This window comes from Anser cygnoides, chromosome 6, assembly GCF_040182565.1.
Source record: "Anser cygnoides isolate HZ-2024a breed goose chromosome 6, Taihu_goose_T2T_genome, whole genome shotgun sequence".
Taxonomy (NCBI): Eukaryota; Metazoa; Chordata; class Aves; order Anseriformes; family Anatidae; genus Anser; species Anser cygnoides.
This window is the reverse complement of record NC_089878.1, coordinates 11,555,979-11,579,362: the sequence shown is the minus strand read 5'-3', so window position 1 is coordinate 11,579,362 and position 23,384 is coordinate 11,555,979. Positions and strand designations below refer to the sequence as shown.

General features: G+C 41.4%; 1 protein-coding gene across 11 annotated transcripts in view; it reads left to right on the top strand.

The window, feature by feature from the left end:
* AGAP1 (ArfGAP with GTPase domain, ankyrin repeat and PH domain 1) overlaps positions 1-23,384 on the top strand; it is a 376,948-nt gene that overhangs the window by 243,242 nt on the left and 110,322 nt on the right. For 10 of the 11 annotated variants that reach the window (XM_066999587.1, XM_066999584.1, XM_066999583.1 and 7 more), the window contains one exon: positions 14,949-15,110. The exons of the other annotated variant lie outside the window; for it this stretch is intronic. In XM_066999587.1, the coding sequence (XP_066855688.1) occupies positions 14,949-15,110 (162 nt within the window). The remainder of the gene's footprint in view (positions 1-14,948; positions 15,111-23,384) is intronic. 11 annotated transcript variants of the gene reach the window in all.

The window sequence follows — 23,384 nt, the reverse complement described above, 5'->3', positions numbered from 1 at the left end:
AGGCCAGATTTGAGGTCGGTCTGGTTGTTGCATTTCTGGGCAGAGTAATCATCAGCAACAAGAGAGAGGAGCTTTATTAAGAAAGCCGCGTAATGTTTTCCAAGCCTACTGAAATCAATCAACAGCTGATTGATCCAAGCAGTGATTACTAGTTTAAAAAAAAAAAAAAAAAAAAAGACATTACAGCAGACTAGATCTGGGAAACACCTGGCAGCAGCTCAGCTATGTATTGGTCTGTATGTCATTCCCAATACTCTCACATTCAGGTAAGATTGAAGAGAGCTGCATTGCAGACAGCGATTTTAAAATATATGGGGAGTGTTAGTATTGTAAAAATACATTGTCACAAGCTGTGCCTGGCTTGGTAGTCTCAACTTTCATGTGCTCAAGTGTATTGGCAGTGGTTTTTATGCAGAGGGGTCACAGCTTCTGATCAGTGGGACACCTGTAGGTATTCACTGCTCAGCTCCCACAGTACCAGGAGGAGCCTGGGTATCTCTGCAGTCGTCTGTCATGCAGCTAAAGATATTTGCAAATTATCCCTTGTTCTGTCTGTCACGCTGTCTCAGAGCGTTTTCTCAGTTGTTAATATGGGCACAATGTTGTCTTCATTTTGAGTGATGTTTTAAAATTGATCTCGGACTGAAATTGTCTGTTACTGTTTTTCCGTTGACAAGTTTATGTACGCAGATCTGCTCTGTACAGAGCAGGTTTGGACCAAGCACCAAAAAAAATCAACACTTGCTATTTTTATTTGTAGGCATGCAAATACCCTACATTCTCCCTGCCTCACATTTTAGGTCACTCCCAAAACAGTCATGTTTTGTATTTCTGTAGTTTTGCCACTGCATATTTGATATGTGGAGGAGAGTAGTATTTTCCATGCTTAGAACTGAGGACGGTATTTCATTTAGTTGTTCAATGTGATCAGGAACAGGCTAATTTTCCTTCTGCTGTTATATAATTGTGTACAGTTTAGTGAAAAAGTTATGGTATTACAAGAATACCAGTACTCAATTAAAATGTCTGAGATTGCTCCTGGAAATCAAGTTCAAGTTCTTTGGGTATACACAGTGATAAGCCCAATACCACTAAAAGGATCTCTTTGATGAAATTGCATGTTTTCCATTTAGTATGTTCTTAGAAAGGGTTGAAGTTACTTCCAGTCAAACATTCAGACCAGAAGAGTCAGTTTGCAAATCTTTACAGACCCTTTGTACTGTACTTAGAGTTTATTGGTCATTATCCTTGTTGACTTCTACATATTAAATGCTGGGTAGGGGAGAGGAGGTTTCAACTTTGTCGAAAAATAATCAGTAAAATTAGTCTGCATTTTAAATACTGTGCTATTGAATCTCAGGCCTGACTACTGTATGTAGTCGTACAGGAAGAATAGGAGAAGGAATTAAGCTAATTAGAGAGATTGTCATGAATTCAGGAGGGATATACCCAGTTATTGGGTAATATGAGTTGAAATATTCAAGTAGTAAGAGAAAGTTTTATGTTAGATCTGTTAATGCAGATGTCACATGCAAAAGAAAAAATTTAAAAGCATGTCATTCCCAGCACACTGAATTTCACGTTGCTTTGGGGCACTTCTCTGAACAAGATTGTTTCTCTGGTTTTAAAGACTGTTTGGTAAACACAGACATATAATAACCATCTCTGTGACAGCTATCCTGATCTGCAAGTGTGTTTACATCCCAAACATCTGGAAGCAGATCTCGGGGAAATAATCATCTCGACAACAAAAGCCAAGTTCCAATCCTTCTCGCAAGTTTCCATTTCAGATACATAAGAAAAATAAAGACCAATCTGAGAATATATGAAGGAAAATAACATGATTGTTTACTGCTAGGCTTCCACACTGGCACAAGAGCTGGAAAAAACATTTCCTTAGTGTGTATGTGGTAGGGCAGTAACCAATCTGGAACTAAAATGAGTGGGGAAAGGTTATATTCTCTGTAAGAAAACAAATTAGTGGAAAGTAAGGCTGCTTCCCCTCTTGCAAAGCCAAAGGGCTTACGTGGCGGCAGGTTCATTTTCTCTCTCTAGTAGTTTTGCCATGACACTTTAAAAGTAAAACCTGGTCTCTGGGCTTTCTTGTTTTCTGTGGAAGTATAGTTTGGGGTTTATCCTCTAACAGCTGAGATTGTGTCTGATTCTCCTAGGCCAGGATGGGGCTGTCTTGCTTTTGTTATGTAAAGGTTTTAAATCACAGGTTTCATACTAGGGCTTTATGAAAGGTGCTCGTACTTGTCTGCTAGCTTGGGAGGGATCTGTGAGTCGGGGGAAATGGAAGCTTGTTCCGTTTAATATGCAATCCTGAAGTTGTTACTTTTAAATCAAAGATGTTTACTGTTGCTTAAGTCACTTAAATAATGTAAATTTAAATTTAAATTTGCATGGTATTGGACATCATATTGTTGATGTGCCTAATCTGGAAGTACTTCAGAAGAGGATAACTTGTGGATTTGCTCAGTTCCAAGTTCATCTAACAGTTGGTAGTTTATGGGAATGCTGTTAAGAGCCAGCACCCCAGTGAATCAGCCTCTGGACAATTCTCCACACCTTTTAGAAGTGGACTCGGTTCTTGCTAGCTTTGGAGCAGGGCCAGGTCTGGATTTCGGTACTCCCACTTTAGGTTAGTTTTGACCCGGCAACCTGAATGTGAACTTAATCCCGTAATCTCTTCCAGGAGTCATTTATTTCTTCTCCTGTGGTGATTCCACACCAGTGGGTAGCTCATCACCACCACACTGCTCTCTCACTCTCCCTCCTCAAAGGACCCGGGGTAGAAAACATGACAGAGAGGGCTCGAGGACTAAGGCACGGACGGGCAGACTCTTTGCTAGCTCCCGTCACGGACAGAGCCAGGCAGCGAATGCCCAGAGCCGCCTTACCCAGCTGCCCTCCTCCACCTGCTGCCCCCAGCCAGCGGCGCAGGGCCGGGGGTGATGGATGGGAGCTGGGGCTCCGCCGCTTCTTGGTGCTCACTGCCTTGCCCTGCTCTGGCCTGGGGTCCCTCCCACAGGACGCCGGCCTTCCCTGGCCTTCCACATGTGTCCCTGGCCTTCCCCACGTGGCCATGTCCAACCACTGCGCCTGGGCTCCTCTCCGCGGGCTGCGGTGTGGAGACCTGCCCTGCCGTGGGACCCGTGGGCGGCAGGGGGACAGCCTGCTCCACCAGGGGCCTCTCTCCTGCCCTCCTTCTGCATCAACCTCGCAGGCTGGAGCTGGCTCTGCTCTCACACGGGGCACGGAGGCCTCCCTGCAGCCCCCGCCACCACAGCCTCCCCACGTACACATAGTGCACCTCTACAAACAACCCCAAGCCCGGGCTACAGCAGGAGCTGCTGATGTAGAAAGTTCACATCTAAAAATAGCATATGGTGTAGGGATAAATTGTTCCTGATTAACAGTTCATTTAAATAATTTGGTGCTATTAAATTTACTTATGATAGTGGATGTAGAGTATTTGAAGCCTCCTAAAATGTGTTAGCTCCATAGCCATCATTAAGTATGTTAAAGGTTGTTATCTGCTAACGATATGTGACATTTCGGACATGTTCAAAGAACACCATCTTCACATTTTTACAAATGTGCGTTTTCTATTTGTTATTAATTGTGATAATCTATCAAATCAATGCAGTGGTCATTAAATAACCTTATTTTACACTGAAGTGCTTGGAATCAGGCTGAATTGTAATGGACTGCCTTCCAGATTTTTCTTTTAAGAAGGTAGAGAATTGATTTCTAAATTAGACTGGTATACCTTCAGTGTATGACTTCTGATCTAGTGTCTTTGGATTCTAATATGTCTAATAGTTCTGTTCTTTAAACACAACATTTTTTTTTTCTTTTAAGCCTATCTTATCTGCAGTCCTACCTATCATGTTGGGTATCCGTTTTCTGTGGCACCTGAATCGTAGATGCTGAGTCCAGAGAGAGCCAATACCCTCAGATATGTGGCATGCCACATGCAGGAGGGGAAGCATGATGTACAGCTGTGGGTCTGTCTTTTCATAGATTGTTATTTCTTTATTGATTGATTGGAGGTTACTGTGAGAATTTAGCTGTTATGATCAAGCTATTAATTAGGTTCTGGTTAGTAAAAATATATGTCAAGCAAAGAGATTGCTGTCACCAGCAATTGCTCCAAAGCCTGTAGGTCTTGGATGTATTAGCAAATGTATGCAGAACTGGGTCCAAAAGTCTTGAATCTGCTCTTAACTCCTTACTTGTAGGTGACTGAGGTTTTGTGCTGGAGCACTATTTCATCTCTGGTTTGACAATGCCAGAATTCATCTGGTTGAAGTCTTAAGAGGCCGGAGATTGCTGGTTAGCATTTTTGCTACTAATTTTGTAGTCTAACGTCGTACACGAGAAGACTTAACACGAATTGTTTTCTTTGCTTTAACTTGAGCATGAGTTTTACGATTCTACCACAGATCACAAACGCAAGTTTGTGGCTTACTTTTGTCATTAATCACCCAAGTCAATTTTCCATTTGGTTGGGTTTGCTGTTAGTTCAGTGATATACAGCTGTAGTGAATGAAAGGAGAAGTTGTCACTTTGCACATTTTGAAGGGAAAAAGAAGCCCGGTTTTTAAGTGCATTGGAGATTTCCCTTTCATCCCACTAGAGGGTGATCCCTCAAGGTCATCTCTTCCAGTTTGTTCATGCCAAGATGTGCTCTTTCTAGAACCAGGCAGAGAGAAACTTGCAATTTCAGTTCTCTCTGTTCCCTCCTATCAGGAAAAATATTAGTGCTAATGAAGGAAATAGTCGATAAAAACACTGCATTGGTTAAATCTTGGGAAAGAACAAATTAGCTTGGATTTTCAGGGCACTATAAGTTGTTTTGTTAGAGAAGGAAGGAAACGACGTGCTGTCTTAGGATTCCTTCTTTCTTAGATGGGCGAACGGTGTCCATCTCCTGACGATGAGCTAGCTGAACAGCAGAAATGTGTCGTGAACCTTCCTGTGGATGCCTGTAGATGCCAGACAAGATGCAGGGCTTGCTGATCAGGCTGAGCCTGTTTCACTCTGGTTGATTTTATGCCTCTGTTGCTCCGTATCCTGCATAAAAATCATGGATCTGTCTTGTCCATCCGATGCAATCTTGCCGAGTTTTGATGGTTACACGTTGTAATACTAACCAGTTGGATGTTAAGACCTTTGCAAAATTGCTCATTCTTTTTCCCCCAGTGATTTTAAAATATTAAAGCCATCAGGAGGGTTGAAGCTGATTTACCAAAAGGGAAAAAAAATTCACAAATGTGTTTTGAGTATTGAACTGCCGTTGACATCTAAAGTCCCAACCATGCTGTTTTCCTCCACACTCCAGCAATCAGGACATCCAGCAAACCCATAAAAAACCAAACTAATAGCATGAATATTCAGTGACCTAGAATACTAATTATTGTCATGAATATTAATGTGATCGGACTTGCTTTTTCCTCTTCTCTTTCTCTCTGGCTCTTTTTTTTTTTTTTCCACTCAGCCGGCTCTAAAGATGGGCCATAATGAGAGCATTTAAGAGAGAGAGCGCTCTCCGCCGTGACAGGGACCGGGGTAATAAGGAGAGCTTGATTAACGTGGTGCACTTGGGGGAGAGATGAGAAGATTCACGTGGGCCTGTTGTGGGGGAGGCAATGAGGCACCGGCGGCTGTGTTGCTGCTCCCTCAGATTAATGAGGCCTAAGAGTGCATTAGGAACAGTGACAAAGGTTTGATCTAATGGGCTCAGTCATTTTTCCTTTGAGTGACAGACGCACAGAAGTAATTGGCTGTGCAGAATGGCAGCTCATTGGCAGTACTTAAGGATACATTATCCCCGTTGTGTGGCCCGCAGAGGCTGTTTATCAAAACTGCTCACACTGCAGACATGCATTCACTTAGCTGCTGTTACAGTGGCAATAGCTATATGGAAAGGAAGAGTAATATCACATATCTATTGTCTCTTTTTCGAAAAGAAAGTTTCTTTGTTCCAATTTCTGAAGAGTCTGGAAGATACTTGAATGCTTACGGTCTTCCCCCCATCTCGACGAGGCCCTGGTTACAGCTCGTAGGATTTAGGATGGCGTTGTAGGCTTGCGGAAAGCATCCGAAGTTAGTTTGGTTATACTCAGTTTCGATACAGATACTGTGTGCAGGTGAGCTGCCCATCCCCTTTCGTTATTATGAACTTCCACAGACAGCCAAAGGCATTAGGAAGTGTTTTATGTCAGTTGCCTGAGGCCCCTACACGTGCTTCACTATACATGCAAGCAGCATAATGTCTCAGAATTAGCTGGTTTCGTGGTGTTATTGTTGCAAAGTTAAATTCGCAGTTGTTAACGGGATTCAGCAATATATTCAGCAGTTCAAATACCAGCAATATAAAATAGACCATTTATCAATTTTAAATGGTCACCTCTGGGTCTTAAAGCTTTACCAAGCAAGAAACCTCTAGTAGGACCCTAGAAAGTGATGTATATCTTATTTATTACAGTTATGCCTGCCAGGAAAGGGAAACTTACCTACAAGCACACTTTGATCCCAGAAGAATAGCCAGGCATCTTGAGCAGAAGCATTTCATGAAGATCTTGGGTTTAACTTTCTTTTAGAAGAGATGTCTTCTCAGATGACTTAATTTTCCTCTACTCTTGCTGTGTTGGCTTGGCACGCTCTGAGAATAATAGCTTTTCTCGTTATACTCCCAGCACCATTTCCTTCACCGCCAGGATGTTTCTTGGCATTGCCTTGTTTGTTCATTAGTATTGACCCTTCTCGGTTTGTACACTACTAATCAAGCCCAGTTCTCAGAGGCTGCCCTGCCAGGCTGTGAGATGGAAGGTCTTCCTCTATTAATAGCTGCTTATCTTTGGGAAATTTGTTCAGAATGTAAACACTTCTGAAAATCTTAAAAACGAGTAAAACCCACAAGCAAATCATTTGCTACAGTATTGAAAATTATTATTGGCATATTGAAGAAGAGTTTCAGTGCTGTAACCAAGGACTGTTTTGGACAGATGCTATAGTCTCACTCTTTCTCATTCCCCATACAAATAATCTCAAATTATTTTAGGTCCCTGATAAGCCCAAGGCCAAAATGATGTGCTGTTTGCACATGGCAGTCAGATCAAAATCAGATCAAATCCATAGCAATACTTCGGTAGGTTTTCCCCATTAATAACCCCACTCGAGAACTAGATTAAGGAAGTTTGAACCTTGTGGCCCTGGTCCCTCTCTTGCTCTTCCTGAAAACACGACCAGAGAGTGCTTTGCCACCTGGCTGCTTCCCTGCCCTTCAGTGCTGGCTGACTTGACTTGATCGGACAAGGAGGTGCTGTTGGGATAGGAAAACAGTGGTTTAACCAGATTTCAGTGCTGGGCATGACATAACTCCAGAGTTGGCAAAGAAAGGAGGATACATATTTAAAAGCTGGGTGCTGGGATCTGAGATGGCAAACTGATGGGACCCAAAGGAGTCATTCCCAAATCTTCCTCAGCAAAAGCAGTGGTTGTTCCAACATTCGTACTTATTGGAAAGCAGAAAGCAGTGAAGGCAAAGAGTGGCACTGCTTCTTCGTAAGCTACTACTTATGAAAGTTTCGTCCACTGGAAAGATTTCTGCTTAGTTCTGGGAATTAATTCATAAGCATAACGCAGAATTGAAGAAAGGGGTAGGGAATACTTTTAATATTTTTGCAGCTAGCAAAATGGCCTCTTTCTTTTTTCTTCTGCACCCTAATGCCTGAGGAAACTTCAGGGAGCACTATTGGATATGATTTTTTAGCAGGGAACTAGCAGCCAATCTAATCTACTTGCAGTGGCTTTTACTGAATTAGAGGGCATTTCAAGAATATGCAGTATACTTGCAACATAAATTGACCCAACATGATTTGAAACAATTAACCCTCTGATATCAAGAGTCAGGATTTCCTGACCCACAACTCTAATGTATTTTTCATTAGTTCTAACAGCTGGTGAGCAGAGCCCTCTGGCCTTCAGAGGTTTATTTCTTTTTTGGAATAGAAACTCATAGTGAACTCGAAGAGCAGAACACAAATAAAACATGGCCGTGGTGATAGCATAGCAATAGGCTGGTTCATCTGATTCAGTCTTTCTCTGCATCTGTGCAGCCATTCCCTGCAGGTCTCGTATGCTGTGGCTTCATGAAAAATATAGTTCTGCTTCACAACTCTAGCAGTGTATGCTCATCTCAAATTCAAAGGCATTAGATGCATTTCTGAACAAAGCTCCTTGCAACTCAGTGATCTATTTGAGAGTTGGTGGGAGATCACAAATATGTATGCAGCAATGAACGGGGATCACCTGCATGTATTTAAGACACTTTTATCTCACCTTTTATGGTACGGTTGTGAATTATATTCATTCTGCATTTGTAATTAGTGGGCGGCATAGTTGGTGAAGGCTTAAAGTGATGTGTCCGTTAAAGTAACCTGTGCTGCCTAGTTATGATTCACTATATTATTTTTGTTAAGTTGAAATACAGCAAAAGAGGAATTGCTAAAATGCTGTCCACTGTGCTATTCTATTACAAGAGCAACATGACGAGGGGGGAATGGTCTTAAACTAGAAGAGGATAGATTTAGATCAGACATTAGGAGGAAATGCTTTGCTGTAAGGGTGGTGAGGCCCTGTCCCAGGCTGCCCAGAGAACCTGTGGATGCCCCATCCCTGGAGGTGTTCAAGGCCAGGTTGGATGGGGCCTTGGCCAACCTGATCTGGTGGGTGGTGTCCCTGCCCATGGCAGGGGGTTGGAACGAGATGGGCTTTAAGGGCCCTTCCAACCTGAGCCGTTCTGTGACAAAAACCCTGAATGTTTTTTCACAGAATCATCTGGATTGGAAGAGACCTCCAAGATCACCTTTTGTTCTTCTTGGGCAGGTTACTGAATGAATACACGTAAAATAGCGTTTATGATAAACCTTGTTTATTATATGTTTTCATTAAAGGTGCTGTATTTTACAAAATTTTATCTTTGGGGTTTTACTTATTAATTCGTACCTGACACCTGGTATGGTCCTGCATTTGTATAAATCTTAGTTATTTTCATGATGTTTCTAATTATTATCTGACTTTGCCGTTATGGTCCGTTGTTTTGTAGATATGAAACAGTAGTTCAACTGTGTATGAATCACAGAATCAGGGAATGGTTTGGGTTGGCAGGGACGTCAAAGCCCACCCAGTGCCACCACTGCCACGGGCAGGGACCCCTCAAGCAGAGCAGGCCCCATCCAGCCTGGCCTTGGGCACTGCCAGGGATGGGGCACCCACAGCTCCTTGGGCAGCCTGGGACAGGGCCTCACCGCCCTCACAGCGAAGAAATTCTTCCTTATGTCTAATCTAACTCTCCCCTCTTTCACTTAACATTTTCCTTTGTCCTGTTACCACACTCCCTAATAAAGGGTCCCTCCCCAGCTCTCCTGCAGCCTCCTTTAGGCACAGGCAGGCTGCTACAAGGCCTCCCCGGAGCCTTCTCCTCCCCAGGCTGACCCCCCCAGCTCCCTCAGCCTGGCTCTGTAGGAGAGGTGCTCCAGCCTCTGGCCATCCTCGTGGCCTCCTCTGGCCCCGCTCCCACAGCCCCGCGTCCTGCTGGTGCTGGGGCCTGGAGCTGAGTGTGGTGCTGCAGAGGGGGTCTCGCAGGAGAAAAGCCAAAGTCCCAGCACAGGAAAATGAGATAGGTTCTGCCCCCAGTGTGTTTCCATCAGCCTCTGAATTTGTACGTATGTGCACACGTACGCATTTGTCTGCTTGATTCTTCTTATGCTGAGTCCATTGTCTTGACTTGCTGTTTGTGGCTATTTACACTGAGTAGGTGGATTAAAAAATAATAAAATTTTGTATGAGCACACTGACTTTTCTCAAAGGCTCTTCTGCTGAGCATTGAACAAAACTGAAAATTACCTTGAATCTTAATTTGGGTGGTTTTCGTAGAGCTTAATTGTTTGAACATTTTGTAAGCGCGATCATAACAGGGTATTTTATAATATCAGAAAAGATAGTTTTAATAAAGCTGTCTAGAGCTAGAAAAAGGAACTCTTCCTTTGATGCTCCTTTGGTAGATGAAAACATTTTTGTTCAATAGGAGACCAGCATCTTTTTTTTGCTCATTTGAGACCAGTTCTGGCAACATACTGATATTCATTCAAATATAAATGCCATATTCACTTTGAAATGCAAATTGTTTAAAGAAAAATAGCATATGGTAGAGGTAAGTACCTTTTCAAATCAGCTCCTACACTTTAGGGATGTGAGTACAGCTAAAATTATTCTTTGGAAAGAATCTGGAGCCTTTGACACATTGAAGCTTGAACTAATCAAGGCTTCCCAGTAAGCATATACACATATCCATATCAAGGAAACAGTGCTGAGAATACATGGATTAGCATAGTAATTTAACTGCCCCCTGCTAATCAACTTAAGCAACCAGCTGATGCATATATGATGTATTTGAAGAGGCGCTCTTTCAGAGCTCCAGAGTGGGCCAGGTAGCTGACCATGAGTTTCATGGCAATGTTGAGATATGTATTTATATCCATCTGTGTACGTATAGGTAGATGTAAATATTATATGCACGTGTGTGTATACATGTACAGATGGGGAAGACAACAGATGCAGAATGCGTTGTCATCGCTGGTAAGAGCTTAACATGAAGGCTGCATATACCTACAGGGCTTACCTTCCAGTGAGTATTGTTGCTCTCCTGTTTTTAACTTGTCTGCTAAAAGGCTGGGACAATTTCTGCTGTTGAAGCTTCATCTTGAAGCAAAAACAAGGGACAGTTGCTTTGTGGAGGTGAGGACTGGGGTTTTCCTGGTACAGAAGGAAAAAAACATAGGATTGTTTGTAAAAGCCTTATGCAGGAAGAGCACAAGAGCAGCAGTTAACTTCCAGTAACCCTTGTTTGGGTGCAACAGCATGCATTACTGCATACTGCTGCGGTGGATACATGTCTTGGGCATGCTGCAATCAGATTGAGAAATGGGAAAAAATAGTAGTAGATTGGGAAATTACAATTTTTAAATAAGGTTGTAACTACAAGTTTGTGCTAGAGCTGAACCCGTTTTGGTGGAGCAGGGAATGGACCTGCTTTAGGTGTATTGTGTAAATCAGCCCTTCTGATGTCTGCCTGTGGGTCCTGACTTGCATAGCCTGACGTGTTGAGAAAAGATCTCACAGTGTGTCAAAAAAGTGGAATTTAACCTTGAATAAAGGTATCGCAGGGGGCAAGCTGGTAACAGGGTTATCAGATGGTGGCAGCAGAAAGAGCTGAGCTGGGTTGTATCGTGGATCACTAAGGTATAAACAATGGGACTTGGCAGCTATTTCTTGCTAACAGTCTGTAGCTTTCACAAATACAAAGTGAAAAAAGAATTCCCATTTGGTTTGTAGTTTCTCAACAGATGAATGTCATAACCTGAGCTGCAGAGTTTCAGGAGATGGCATTAAGGCAAAAGTAAAGCGCTTGGTGCTGCCATGATGATGTGTAAGTCTTAATGTTATGCCAACTGTCCTTTTAAAGTTTTGGTTTTGCATCATGGTCAGAAAACGACTGGACACTTTGATTAAACACAAAAATTTGTGAACTGGACAAAAGCTGTCAACATACCAACATTGTTGGTCTCTGCAATTCAGCCACCCAGCACAGAATAACAGTGATGTGTCAGGCAGAGATGTCCAGTAATTGTTTTCCGTTTTCCCATGATACCTAGGAAATGCTCCATCTCAGCTTTCACATCCCAGTTTTCTCCCTCATGATCTTTGTTACAAAGATACTCTTTCAGGAATTCATCAAATGTAGCTCCCCGTTTTACTAGGCGCAGAATGAAAGATAGCTACAGGCTAAAAGTGCGCTTTGCTCTTCTGTCTGGCAGGGTAGATGCCATTTGTCAGGCACTTGATGGGAGGAGGAGGCTTGTGTGTGTTTCTCAATAGGAAACCTAATTGTTTGTGAAAAATAAGTTGTTTCCAAAGCCATTTACCAGTAATACTCTGAAGGTGCCGCAGCAAAAATAAAGCAAAGAGTTTGGATTAATCTGCCACATAATTGTCACCTGTAAATTCGATTTGGTAAACTCAGTCAGTTGAGTTAATTGCAAAGTGAAAGGCTAATAAACAAATTCAGAAACAAGACTAGAGTAAAGTTGGTAACTTTTCTGTAAGCTCATTTAAAAATAATTAAATAAGGGATCTGTAGGGATCTCTTGTTTTAAGTTTTCATCAGAGGACCGCAAGGCATCGAGAAAAGGAATAGAAGTCATTTTTCTGCTTAAACGTATCAAGGTGCAAATTGTTCAAAATATTTTGAATCAAATGGGAAAACAGAATAGCTTCTGAGCTTGAAAAGCTCAGTCTTGTTTTGCCTTGAGATGGAAGAAAAAGGAAAAGACAATTTAGTCATTCACAGAGCCCTGAAATATTGGTTGACAGGAGCTCTGGAGATCATCATCCCTGCCATCCTCCTGCCTGAAGCAGGGCTGTTACCAGTGCTGGGTGGGATCAGCTGTGGTTTTGTGTAGCTGAGCTTTGGAAACCTGCAAGGACAGAGATCCTCCAGCTTCTTTCTGCAGCCTGCTCCACTGCTGCATTTGCACTTCCAAGCTGCAGTGTTGCTACTGCCTTCTGTCATCTCCCACTGCCTAGCATTTGGCTCCCTCATCTTTGTAAGTTTCTTTCTGGTAGCAGTAGGTGGTGGCTATTAGATCAGCCATTCACCTCCTGCTCACCAGGCTAACCAGCCCAGCTCCTACAGCACTTGTAGGCCTTGCATTACTAGAACTGTGACCATCTTGGCAGTTCTTTGCTGGATCTGTTCTTGTTTCCTTGGCCTCTTGAACTGGGGGACCCATGACTGAGGACAGTGTTTGAGATGCCAGTCAGGGTGTGCCCAGCTCAAAATGCAAAATGTCAGCTAGCATTTCCATTTTCTATTGCAACTTTAAAATACTGAGCTGTAATTTGAACCTCTGCTTTGTGCTTCCCTTTCTGTAGGCCTGGTTTCTTTGGTAAACATGTTTTGGACAACTTGTTTTTTGTTTCAGAAGGTCCTAAAACACCAGCCTAAGCAAATTGCTTTCAGTTGATGAGTTGAGCACAGTGTCCTGAAGGGGACCAGTTGGAAGCATGAATTTTTTCCACAGTTTGGCAGATGACATTCTGATCGTGGAGTTCTTGTGAACAAAAGAGTTGCCTGGGGAAGGTGATTATAGAGGGAATACGTGCCAGTGGTTAAAGTGGCACTGCCCAACACAGTTCCAAAATCCACCTTAGACTTGGTGTAATTGAGCAAATTGTTTTAGTATCTCTGTATGTGTTTCACGTCTACAAAATAGAGATTGCTGAACAGAAGTTCCTGAGACTGAGAAGTACATTCAGGACTCATGCGGACAGGTACTGTAAGAGATGGATCTGTGTTAAGGGCTAGAGTTGAGATTTAGTCTTGGGAAAAGGAGGGAGAGAAAGGGACAATTATGCCAACTCTAATAAACACAAAGTAGTTCACTAAGCTCTGCTGTCTTCCCAAAGGCTGCTCTGGGAAAAGACATAATGATAGAACTGGGAGTCAGGAGATCTGGGTTTTATTTTCATGTCTGCCACAATCTTCCTTTGTGGCCCTGGGTCATTTAACCTCTGAAAAATGGGGGAAATGATAGCAGATAATTAACAACCTCACAGGAGCATTGAAAATTAATTCATTAATTTTTCTGAACTCATCAGCAGAAGGTGCAATGGAAATCCAAAGTGTTATAGTATCTTATAAAATTGTGTCCGTTTCTTTCTCTTTACATATATTTTTAAAGAGTATTCTTAAAACCATATAAGACCTGTGGGGTGTCTTCTGAGAGCAGTCTCTGAAATTCAGCAGTGCCTGATGCCCTTAGGAAGATCCTGCCATGAAGAATGAAACTAGCGTAAAATACTTGTATTTTTATAATGTGCAAGTTCTGTGCCAAGAATGGAGTAAAAAGTGGTCAGAAACAAAAACTATAGCGCAGACTTTATTTTGCCAATGTCAAGTTTTGAGTAAGACTACCAGAAGTCCCAATTTCTGGAAAAGTTTCATTCATTTTGACTTAAATTTGATTCAGTAAAATCGCATTTCATGTGTTTTACGGGAAGAAAACTGTCCCTGTTACACTCCTCCATGCTGCCCAGCATTTTATAGTCTTAGCCCTTATGGATTGTGAAAATACTAAAATTGTGTCTAGTGTTTACTCTTTAACACTGTTTTTCTTTGTATCTCACCTTTTGTGTATTAAGCTGTCAGAATTGTGAAAGGTGCATTTCTGTGGACCAAGACACAGGAATTACATTCACAGTCTATGGCAGGAGCCTCTGTGGTGTGCTTTTTGTGTCACGATACTGCTTTAAGATTAAAAAATCTGGAGAAGTTTTTTGCTTGGTCTTGTAACAGTAGTAGTTACTTGCTTGCCATCCCTGTATCATGGCTTGGGGGACATAATTATTTGAAATTTTATTTAGAGTTAGATTGTTTTAAGCTCCTCAGGTTGAGTGGTTTTCTCGTTTTGGTTGCTAGTGTCAGCAGTGAATTTCAGGGAAGAATTTTCCATGCTCAGTCTGTCTTTTGCGTTATACCTGTAACAGTGGAGAACCTATACAAAGTGCGTCTGCTGGCAGGGTTGTCAAAGCTTGTGTTTTCCAGTAGATGAATGAACAGAATGAGCTGAAATCTGGAAAATTTAGGCTATTTTTTTGTCAGAAGTATCTGGTGAGCTTTGAGTGGGCTGCTGAGATCGGTGGTGCCCCAAGCTGGTCGCTGGACTGTTGTCTTCAGAGTTTCAGGGAGGGCTGCGCTGGTTTTTGTGTTGGTTAAGTACTTTCTTTTTCTGCTCTGTTAAGATGCACCCATCCATCTTCATGTAAATCAATTTTATCTTCTCTATTGACACGATTTGTTTTCCATTTATGTCTAGGGAACGTGACTACTAGCACATCTGTGTCTCAGATGGCCAGTGGGATCAGTCTAGTCTCCTTCAACAGTCGTCCGGATGGTATGCATCAGCGCTCTTACTCGGTCTCCAGTGCAGATCAGTGGAGTGAGGCAACAGTCATTGCAAACTCTGGCATTAGCAGTGGTAAGAAACCTGGAGCTTGTGGGTTTGTCTGCTTTGGGGTGAAGGGAATTTGGTGTTTTGCAGTTAAAAGAATAAAACCAAAAAAACCTGATGGTGTTCACGCAGATGTTCTGTTGGAAGCCAGACTCCTAGCATCTGAGAGGAAAAGGAAAAATTACATGAAAGAACAGATCAATATTTTTTTCAGTGGGAATAACTAATGTAATTATAATAATGCTCAATTTTAATTTCAGGTATGTAATGTAGGTTGTTCGCTTTGTATTCTTATTTGCTTATTCTGTGTGGTAGGTATTAGCAGTAAATTATCCTGCACATCTTTTTAGCGGTGTGTTTTCATTGTGGTCTTGCTTTAAAGGATGCGAATGACTGGCATACTTTTTTTTTTTTCCTTGTAGTATTTTCTCTGCAGAGTGTTTAACAGCATTAAAAGGAGTAAACACTGTTCTGGGTGGCGTTTTGCAACGATGGCAGCAGTGAGATAGAAGGAGGTGTCCTTTTTAAATGATATATAGGATAGTAAAAAAAAAAATGTATGTGTATATATATACACATCTGGCCTCAGTGGAGGGTAGGGAAGGACAGAGGGGCAGTGCAGTGCAGTTCACATGCCGCTGGCCTGCTCAACAGAAATTCGGACACCCCTGGGGCAACCATGGCGGGTGGGCTGGGACTGGAGAACTGCTGTTGGGGTGTATTGAGGCACGTGGGTCTGTGGGCATGGGGTTTGTGACGGGCAATCAAGGAAACCATGGAAAGCTCATGAAACAGAAGTTAACAGGTGGAAAGGAGATGTGTATGAGAGCACTGAGAAGAAATTGAGAGAGATTATGGATAACATGGGTGAAAAAAGTATGTAAGGAGGGAAGAAAAGTATGTAAGAAGGAGGGAAAAGCTCATGGTTGTGCCAAAAATACTGAGAATTACAGGTGTATGAGAACTATTTAATGTGTCGCATATGTATCTGTATGCTGTGTAAGGTTTGTGTCTGACTATAGCCCTCTCTGGGAGGGTTTAAGCAGCTTTGAACAGCTTTTCAGTGCCACCTTCTGAGAACAGCCAACTTAAAATCTTAGCCACCTCGGCTCTCAAGTTCATAGTTGCTTAAGCACGGCTGTTTCTCGAGCTCTCAGCTTGTGGCCAGCATCTTCAGGAGCACAGTATTCGCATCAGAATGATACGGATTTTGATCAAGAGGTTTCTAAAGCCATCACCCTGTTACTTCAGCCTACATGACTGCAAGAGATACTTCTAAGCAGAATGATAAAATTCCTTCGTATGGTTCTCTCCTGCGTCCACCCAATTTACCTGTTTCTTTGGAAACTGGTTAGTCTCCTAGGGCAGTCAGTGTTCTCCTTCTCCAGCTTGTTTTTCTTCCAGCAAGGAGAGTATTTTCTCTTTCACCCTGTGCTAATGTACACGGCCCTTTAGACTAAACTAGTTTCAGTTAAGGCTGTATACTCGACTCTCTTCTCCTGAGCTGCTTTGTTATTTTAACCTACCTCAATTCTACCTTCCTTTTTAAAGGTTATACCAGACCTTCAGCTTTTTTGTGCCCTTCTTTTATACTATAGCTCTTCAAAGAAAAGTTGCAGAACATTGTATGTTTTCACTGGAATGAAGGCAAGTGAAAGACAAGATTTAGTGTCTGGTCTTCTACACCTGCCGTGCCTCCAGACAGGTGAGCAGGTACTGGCCCCTAGCCAGCTGTGGAAACTGAGGCTGCAGTGGGACTTCTTCAAATACAGAATTCAGTGACTTCCTAGAAGTGCCATGTAATTAATATGTTGAAAAGTAGAAAAACAGCATAAATACCAGCTTCCTCCCTTTACATTTACTTTGTAATGCTGTTTCTGCTTTGGAAAGATTTGCTGGACTTGTCTTTTGCTCCTGGTGCCATACTACAGCTAGCTGTAAATTACTGGTGAAAGGAACCTATTCTCCTATACAATCTCTGTACTCCAAATAGATGCAGTACCTTTTTCTGACTTGACGTTCATATGTGATTACTTCTGGATCAAAAGAGATGACAGCAGGAATTATCTATGAAATATTTATTCAAAAAATGAAGATGACTAGTGAGTAGTTATGAATTAGCCTGACTTAATTTCTTGCAGAGGTTCTACTTTTTAGAAATAAGGAAAAGTTGCTTTATTATCATATGTGGGGGAAATTGTGCTAATAGCGATTTTTAGGCAACTAAATGCCAGCATAAACAGAAGTATTGTAATAAAACTGCTGCAAAACATCAAGAATAATTCATTTCTATCAGTGTATCATCTTTCAGTAAGCTCATAGATGTGTCCTTTATGCTGGCAAGTTGACGCATGAAAAACCCTTTTTAATTTCAGGGTTTTTTCCTCCATTAAAAGATTTTGAATTTTAGTCATAAAAAGATAATACTGTGAAAGCAGCAGGTATGGAGAGAAGCTAAGCATCTTTTGGAATTCAAATGCCAATGTACTGGAGGATATGTCTGCTTATTGTCACATGGCTTTATTGTAGACAAAATAACATATTGGGATTCAATTTTTCTCTGCACCTTTTTTTTCACATTAAATTAATACTTTGTGTGGCTCTGGAGAACTTTTCAAAGTCTTCCGAACCAGACCTTTGGTTTCCTGGGGCTTCTGTCTTTCAAGCAGCTGTGAACATCTCCTAATTAGATAAATTACTTTGTAGTGGGCAGAGCCACAAAACAGGAGGTGCTGGATAAATTAAAGGGGAAAAATAGAAAAATCCATTCTCTGAAATGGAATGCCCCACTGCTTTATGACTATTACTGTTGTAAGGTTTTACATTTAAGTACCTGAGGTTTAAAATTAAATGTCTAATATAATTTGGCACTGGTAACATGAAGCCTGTGACTGCCCTCAGAGAAAATCTAGACAGCTTAGTTCAGTGTTTCAAATTGCTGTCTGCTTGATAGTGAGCGCACCGTGCGATTGGGTCACTATTTAGCTAAATACCACATGCTGTTCAGCATAATTTTAAATTCAGTAACATATTTGTCTTAAAACTTAGAAATTTAAAAAGACTGTTCTAGTAGTACATGAAAAATTAATGCTTTTTACATTTTTTTCTTACTCTTGTAAGTACTTGACAGAAGTAATTTTAGCAGCAAGAGAGAATAAAAACTGGGGGCAGTAAATCCCTGTCCAGGAACCTCTTGTGTGGATTCTTTATGGACCCAGAATTGATCTACATGTCAGATCCTGATGTAGTTTAAACTGTTTATCACCCTAATGGTGGTAGAGAGACCATGAACATCAACTTATAATCCTCCATGAAAGAAATTGGTGTTTGCAGTCAATGAAGGAGCAGCTTAGCTTTATTGATAGATTTAGAACAATTACTGCAGCTGCAACTATTGGCTGATAGGTTTTCCTGGATCGGATTGGAAGCCTGCGATTTTTTTTTTATTATTTTTTTGATAAATCTTGATGGATAATTTTTTCACCAGGAATTCTCTATTGTTGCTCTCTGCTGGGGAATAACAGGGTCGTCTGGTCTCAGGAGAGCCATTTGTAATCTGCTCAGGTGTCAAAGTTTGGTTCAAGACAGGGTATTTCTGTGTTACAGATGTGTCTTTGTGGCACACCTCTTAGGTCTCCTGATCGGTATAGGAAAGAAATGTACATCTGCATGATTCCTCTTCTGCACATTCAGCTCTTACTTTATTCTTTACATTCTGTTTGTTTCGCAAGCTTTCCTAGCTAGAAAAAGCAGGGCTATTCTGAGGAATCTCGGAAATGCTGGCCAGGAATACTGCTGTGAAGCATCTGAAACTTGAGCAGAAAACAGCTTTCCAATGGAAAATAAACCTAATGATTAATATTAACTAATGGTGTTGCTGCCATTAATGAAAGATGGTGCTGTCTGTCCTTCAGTCTTTACAATTTGCACATCTTTTTAAAGAACTTGAGAGACAGATCCTCAAACTTAACAACAGTGTGGTTTGTTTGTTTGTTTTTTTTAATGGAAGAAACCACAGCCAGCTGTATTAGATAGCAAAAGAATTAAGTTCACAAGACTTAACTCACAGAAAACTGAGGATGAAGAATTAGCATATTCGTTCTCTTTTTAAATGTTAAGGTTTTTAGTTTGGCTTCTGAGACTGTGCCCTGAGAAATATCAGAGTCAAGAATTTCCTTTTTTAGAGATACAATCTTAAGTGTTTTGCATGGGACGGGGATTTCTTTACTCTGGACTTCCAAACTCTTTTGAATTCCAGCATGATATAAAATTCTGCAGATATAAAATAAATCAAATATGTGTTTAAATATCATCCACTTAGGTTTTATCACTATACGATTGCTTCTACAGGCCATTTGATCTCTGCTGTAATTTATATAAATTGTAATACCTGGTGTCTTTTCAGTTTCTAACAGTTTGATGTTAGGGTTTATTAATGTGAAATTGAGTTCTCACTGTGCCATGGGGTATGAGAGGTCATTGGAGTGTTTATATTAATGCAGACCTTACAACTTGCCTTACTTTTCTGATCGTAAGCGCTTGGAATGATTAAATGGGAGAGTCTTGTGCTGTACATTGTCGTAACACTTCCATTTCAAAACTGAACCAGAAAGCATGTTTTAGAGTTGTTTGAATTTAGTAGGCAAGTTCTTGACTAGGATAAATTACATAATTTCAAATACATTTATAGAATTTCAGAATTGTGTTAAGTGGATATAAATGGCTGAGCCTGGAAAAGCTTTTTCATCCTTCTTAAAGAGGAAATAATTAACTGAAAAGCAAATACAAAGAAAATTTCTCATTTTTCTAGCTGCTCTAGAGCTGCTCTGGTGTTTCCTGCAGTTTGTTAATATGTAATACTGTAAAACTGACCACATATAAGGAGGTATGTGTGCAAGGAGTTTACATTGCCTTCAGGAAGAGGAAGGAAAAAGGAACATTCATATACTTTTTACACCCTTTTGTGATCAACAAACAAATCACTTCAGGGTAAACCCTGCTAACAACCACATAAACCTATTGCCTTTACTTTCTAAACAGTCTAACATGCCTCGAGGGAACCTGGGTTTTAAAGGACTGCTTTTTTAGCAATTTCAGCAAATCGGCCCTTTCAGCCTGAAGTTTCATACTCAGAAAGTTCCAGGATCACACTCCAGGTGACGTCCTTGACAAGCTCTTACCTGAAGCACCTCAGTCAAGCAGAGGGATTGCAAAATCAGTGCCTGTGCCTTTACTCAGTCTCGAGAGGGAGTAGGAAACTGTTTTCTTACAGCTCCTGTGGCACCTTCTTCCCTATTAGCTGTGGCTAATAACGTATGGCAAGAATTATCCTACAGGACTTCGAGTTTCAGATTAATTTTAGTTTATACACAGGAAGATGCAATTTTGTGACCTGTGGTTCCCTAAAATAACGTAAAGCATGCTGGGAAGAGTAATCGCAGAGCGTGGGCATGACAAATAAGTTCCTTACAATAAGAAGTTGATCTCTAACTTCATCTTTGGTTTCAAAGCCTATTACAAGTTGCTGCAGCTCACTTTTGAGAAAGAGGACAGAAATCTCCCTATTGTATTTTCCTGGTCAAAGAAATTTGCCGAGTTCCCCAAGTGGCCTGCAACCACCGCCTCGTTTAGCCTGGCCTTCACTTGCACAGAACTGGGTTGTTTCTAAGCATCACATACCTCTTCCTAGGATCCTTACCATGAAGTGGGTGAGGTAGGGGTCTTGGTGCTCTCCCACGAGGAAGGTACTGCAGCTAGATGTTCTGTGGTGGTCTCGTAGGTGTGTTGTTTGTTGTGTTTCCATTGCAGCATGATGAACAAGAGTCTGATGATACCAAAAGCCTATCTGATATTTAAATGAGACCCTAGAAGACGTGTTGTTTCATGCTAGTTTCTATAACTCTTTAGAGGAGAAGGCAGCCATATCACTTCAGTGCTTGGCTAGAAACGGGAGGTCAGCAAGGAAGTGTAAGTATTGTCTAATAGATCGAGAATTAGTTGAGAAGGTGGCATGTTGCCTGTGCCCAACCCGAGCTGGAAGGTAAATGGGAATTGTGAAGGAATTGTGAAGCTTCTGAAATGTGGGCAGATGTCCCTTTTCTCTTTGCAGTGAGCTTCCTTCTCCAAAGAATAAGGACAAGTTGTCTGAGAAAGGCTTCAGAGCATTAAACCAAATGATGTGCCTTGTATTTTCTGTGTACTTATTTGTTGCCCAACTGATGTGCATCAGGAAAACCTGTGCCGTCGTACAGATGAACACTGTGAGGCTGTACCACAGGCAACAGAGGCAAAACCTCTGCAATCCCCTCCTCTGGTGCAACGGGGGTTCAAACACTGCCGGCTTGCTTTCTTCTCTCAGCATGCCTTTTTAACCAGGTTATCCAGGCTGGAGCTGCAGTTCAGTGGACCTCAAACTGCCGATGAACCGTTGCCATTGGGTCCCACTGGACTCCACATCCAGCACAGAATGTATTACTACAAGATGAGCTAAAAGGATGAAATACATGAGAGCAATTCCTCAGTTGCTGTACCCGTGATGAAGGGGGAGAGATGGTGCTGATGCTTTGAGTCATCGGCAGTGAGCTGTTGCTTGCGAAAGGCTTAAACTGAGCTGCACTGAGGGTTTAGTTGAAGGATTTGGGGAACGTGGGCATTTCTGCACAACTTTGGGTTTGAACTAAATATTTCTGTACTTAGGGGTGCTAGTTAAATACTGAGTTATGTTATATGGATTTTTACAGTTCTGCAGCTCTACAGAAAACCATCTGCTATTCCTGTTTAAGATCATCTTCTTTCCAAGCTCCCCCCACCCCCGATTAAAACATAAAGAATTGTTGCATGTTTCAATTACATCCTGTGCTTGGTTCCACAATGGCAAGAAATGTGAGTTTTCATCTTCAGATAATTTGACATTGGCAACCTCATGCTCATCTTAATCTTGTTGACAGCCTGAAGTGCCAAATGTCTGTCAATAAATTGTTTATGTGACTAAATTAACTTTGTGAGTGGAACTATAAAGCTTTGCTTTTCCCGACATTTACTTACGGATGCTTAAATGCATATTTTGCATTTAGTTTAGCTTAGAATTTAAACAGAAGTAGGAATGTGTATGGCATGTTCCATCTAATGGGAGGGGAAAAAATCTGGTTGCTGATGTTGATTAATCTGATGTGATTGTCCAGCTTTGTTCAATGAATCTGTGCCTTTTCTGCCTGTAGCTAGGTTTGGTTGTCGCACCTTCTCCTTTTGTCCCCAGTCACTCCCCACACAAGAGGGGAAAAAACAAACCTCAAACCAAAGCAGTTCTTTTTGTTATGGAGCATAAACTTTAGCCTGACAGAGTTGCGAGAACAGCGAGTGTGCTCTTGATCAGGCTTTAAGCTCCAGCCTCGGAGAATGCTGCACGTTTCTGACCTTTCGGGTGCGGGGTTAGTGTGGTGCAGTGCCACTCATGGGATTTAACCATCACCAAAAGCCAGCACTTAAAAAGTAAGGAAAGGGGATACCTGGCACTGATATCACTGGAAACATGTGGCACTTTTACCTTGAGGTTGTGTTTAAATGTATATCTTCACAGCTGCCTCCTTGTCTAACAGCATCTACAAACTGGTTGTCTGTAGCACAGATGCTTGGTGTTTGTCAGATACAGCACATAAAAGTCTGTAAAATATACTTAGTTCTCTGTTCCTCTGTATTACTATCTGTCAGAAGGGAGGGTTAATACTGCAGATGACTGTGCCCCTGTACAAAATGAGTTCTTCATCAGGAAAGCAGTCCTGTAATCTCATTTGTATAAAGAGGGAGTTTAATCTTTCAGATATATTTTTTTGTTGTTGTTGTTTCTTGTTTAAGATTGCTTTAATCTTAAATGTTTGTAGTTTTGGAATGAGTTTTGCTGTGATCTTTCTTGGCAGGTGAGTCACCAGATGGTGTGAGATACACTATCAGCTGTGATTGTTTTTCCCAGTATCTCAGAAATAAATGTGACCTGTGGTCTTAGAGCACTGTAATAGTGACAGAGGCATCAACACATTGACTACATCCAGCAGCAGCAGGAGGACAGATCTTTTGGCACAAGCTATTAAAAGTTGAAGAGCTGCATTTGATTTACGGATGCCTATATGCATTCGGGAGTGATGTATCTTGATAAATTATAATTGCAAGGAAATAAGTGCATGAGCATGATTCACACGATATCCTACAGGAGCTTTTGAACTTACAAAACATTTTTTTTTTGTGGAAAATAATATAAAATCAGAGAGAGATGTTCTCGGGTCAACCTATGGAAAAGACGTAACACTT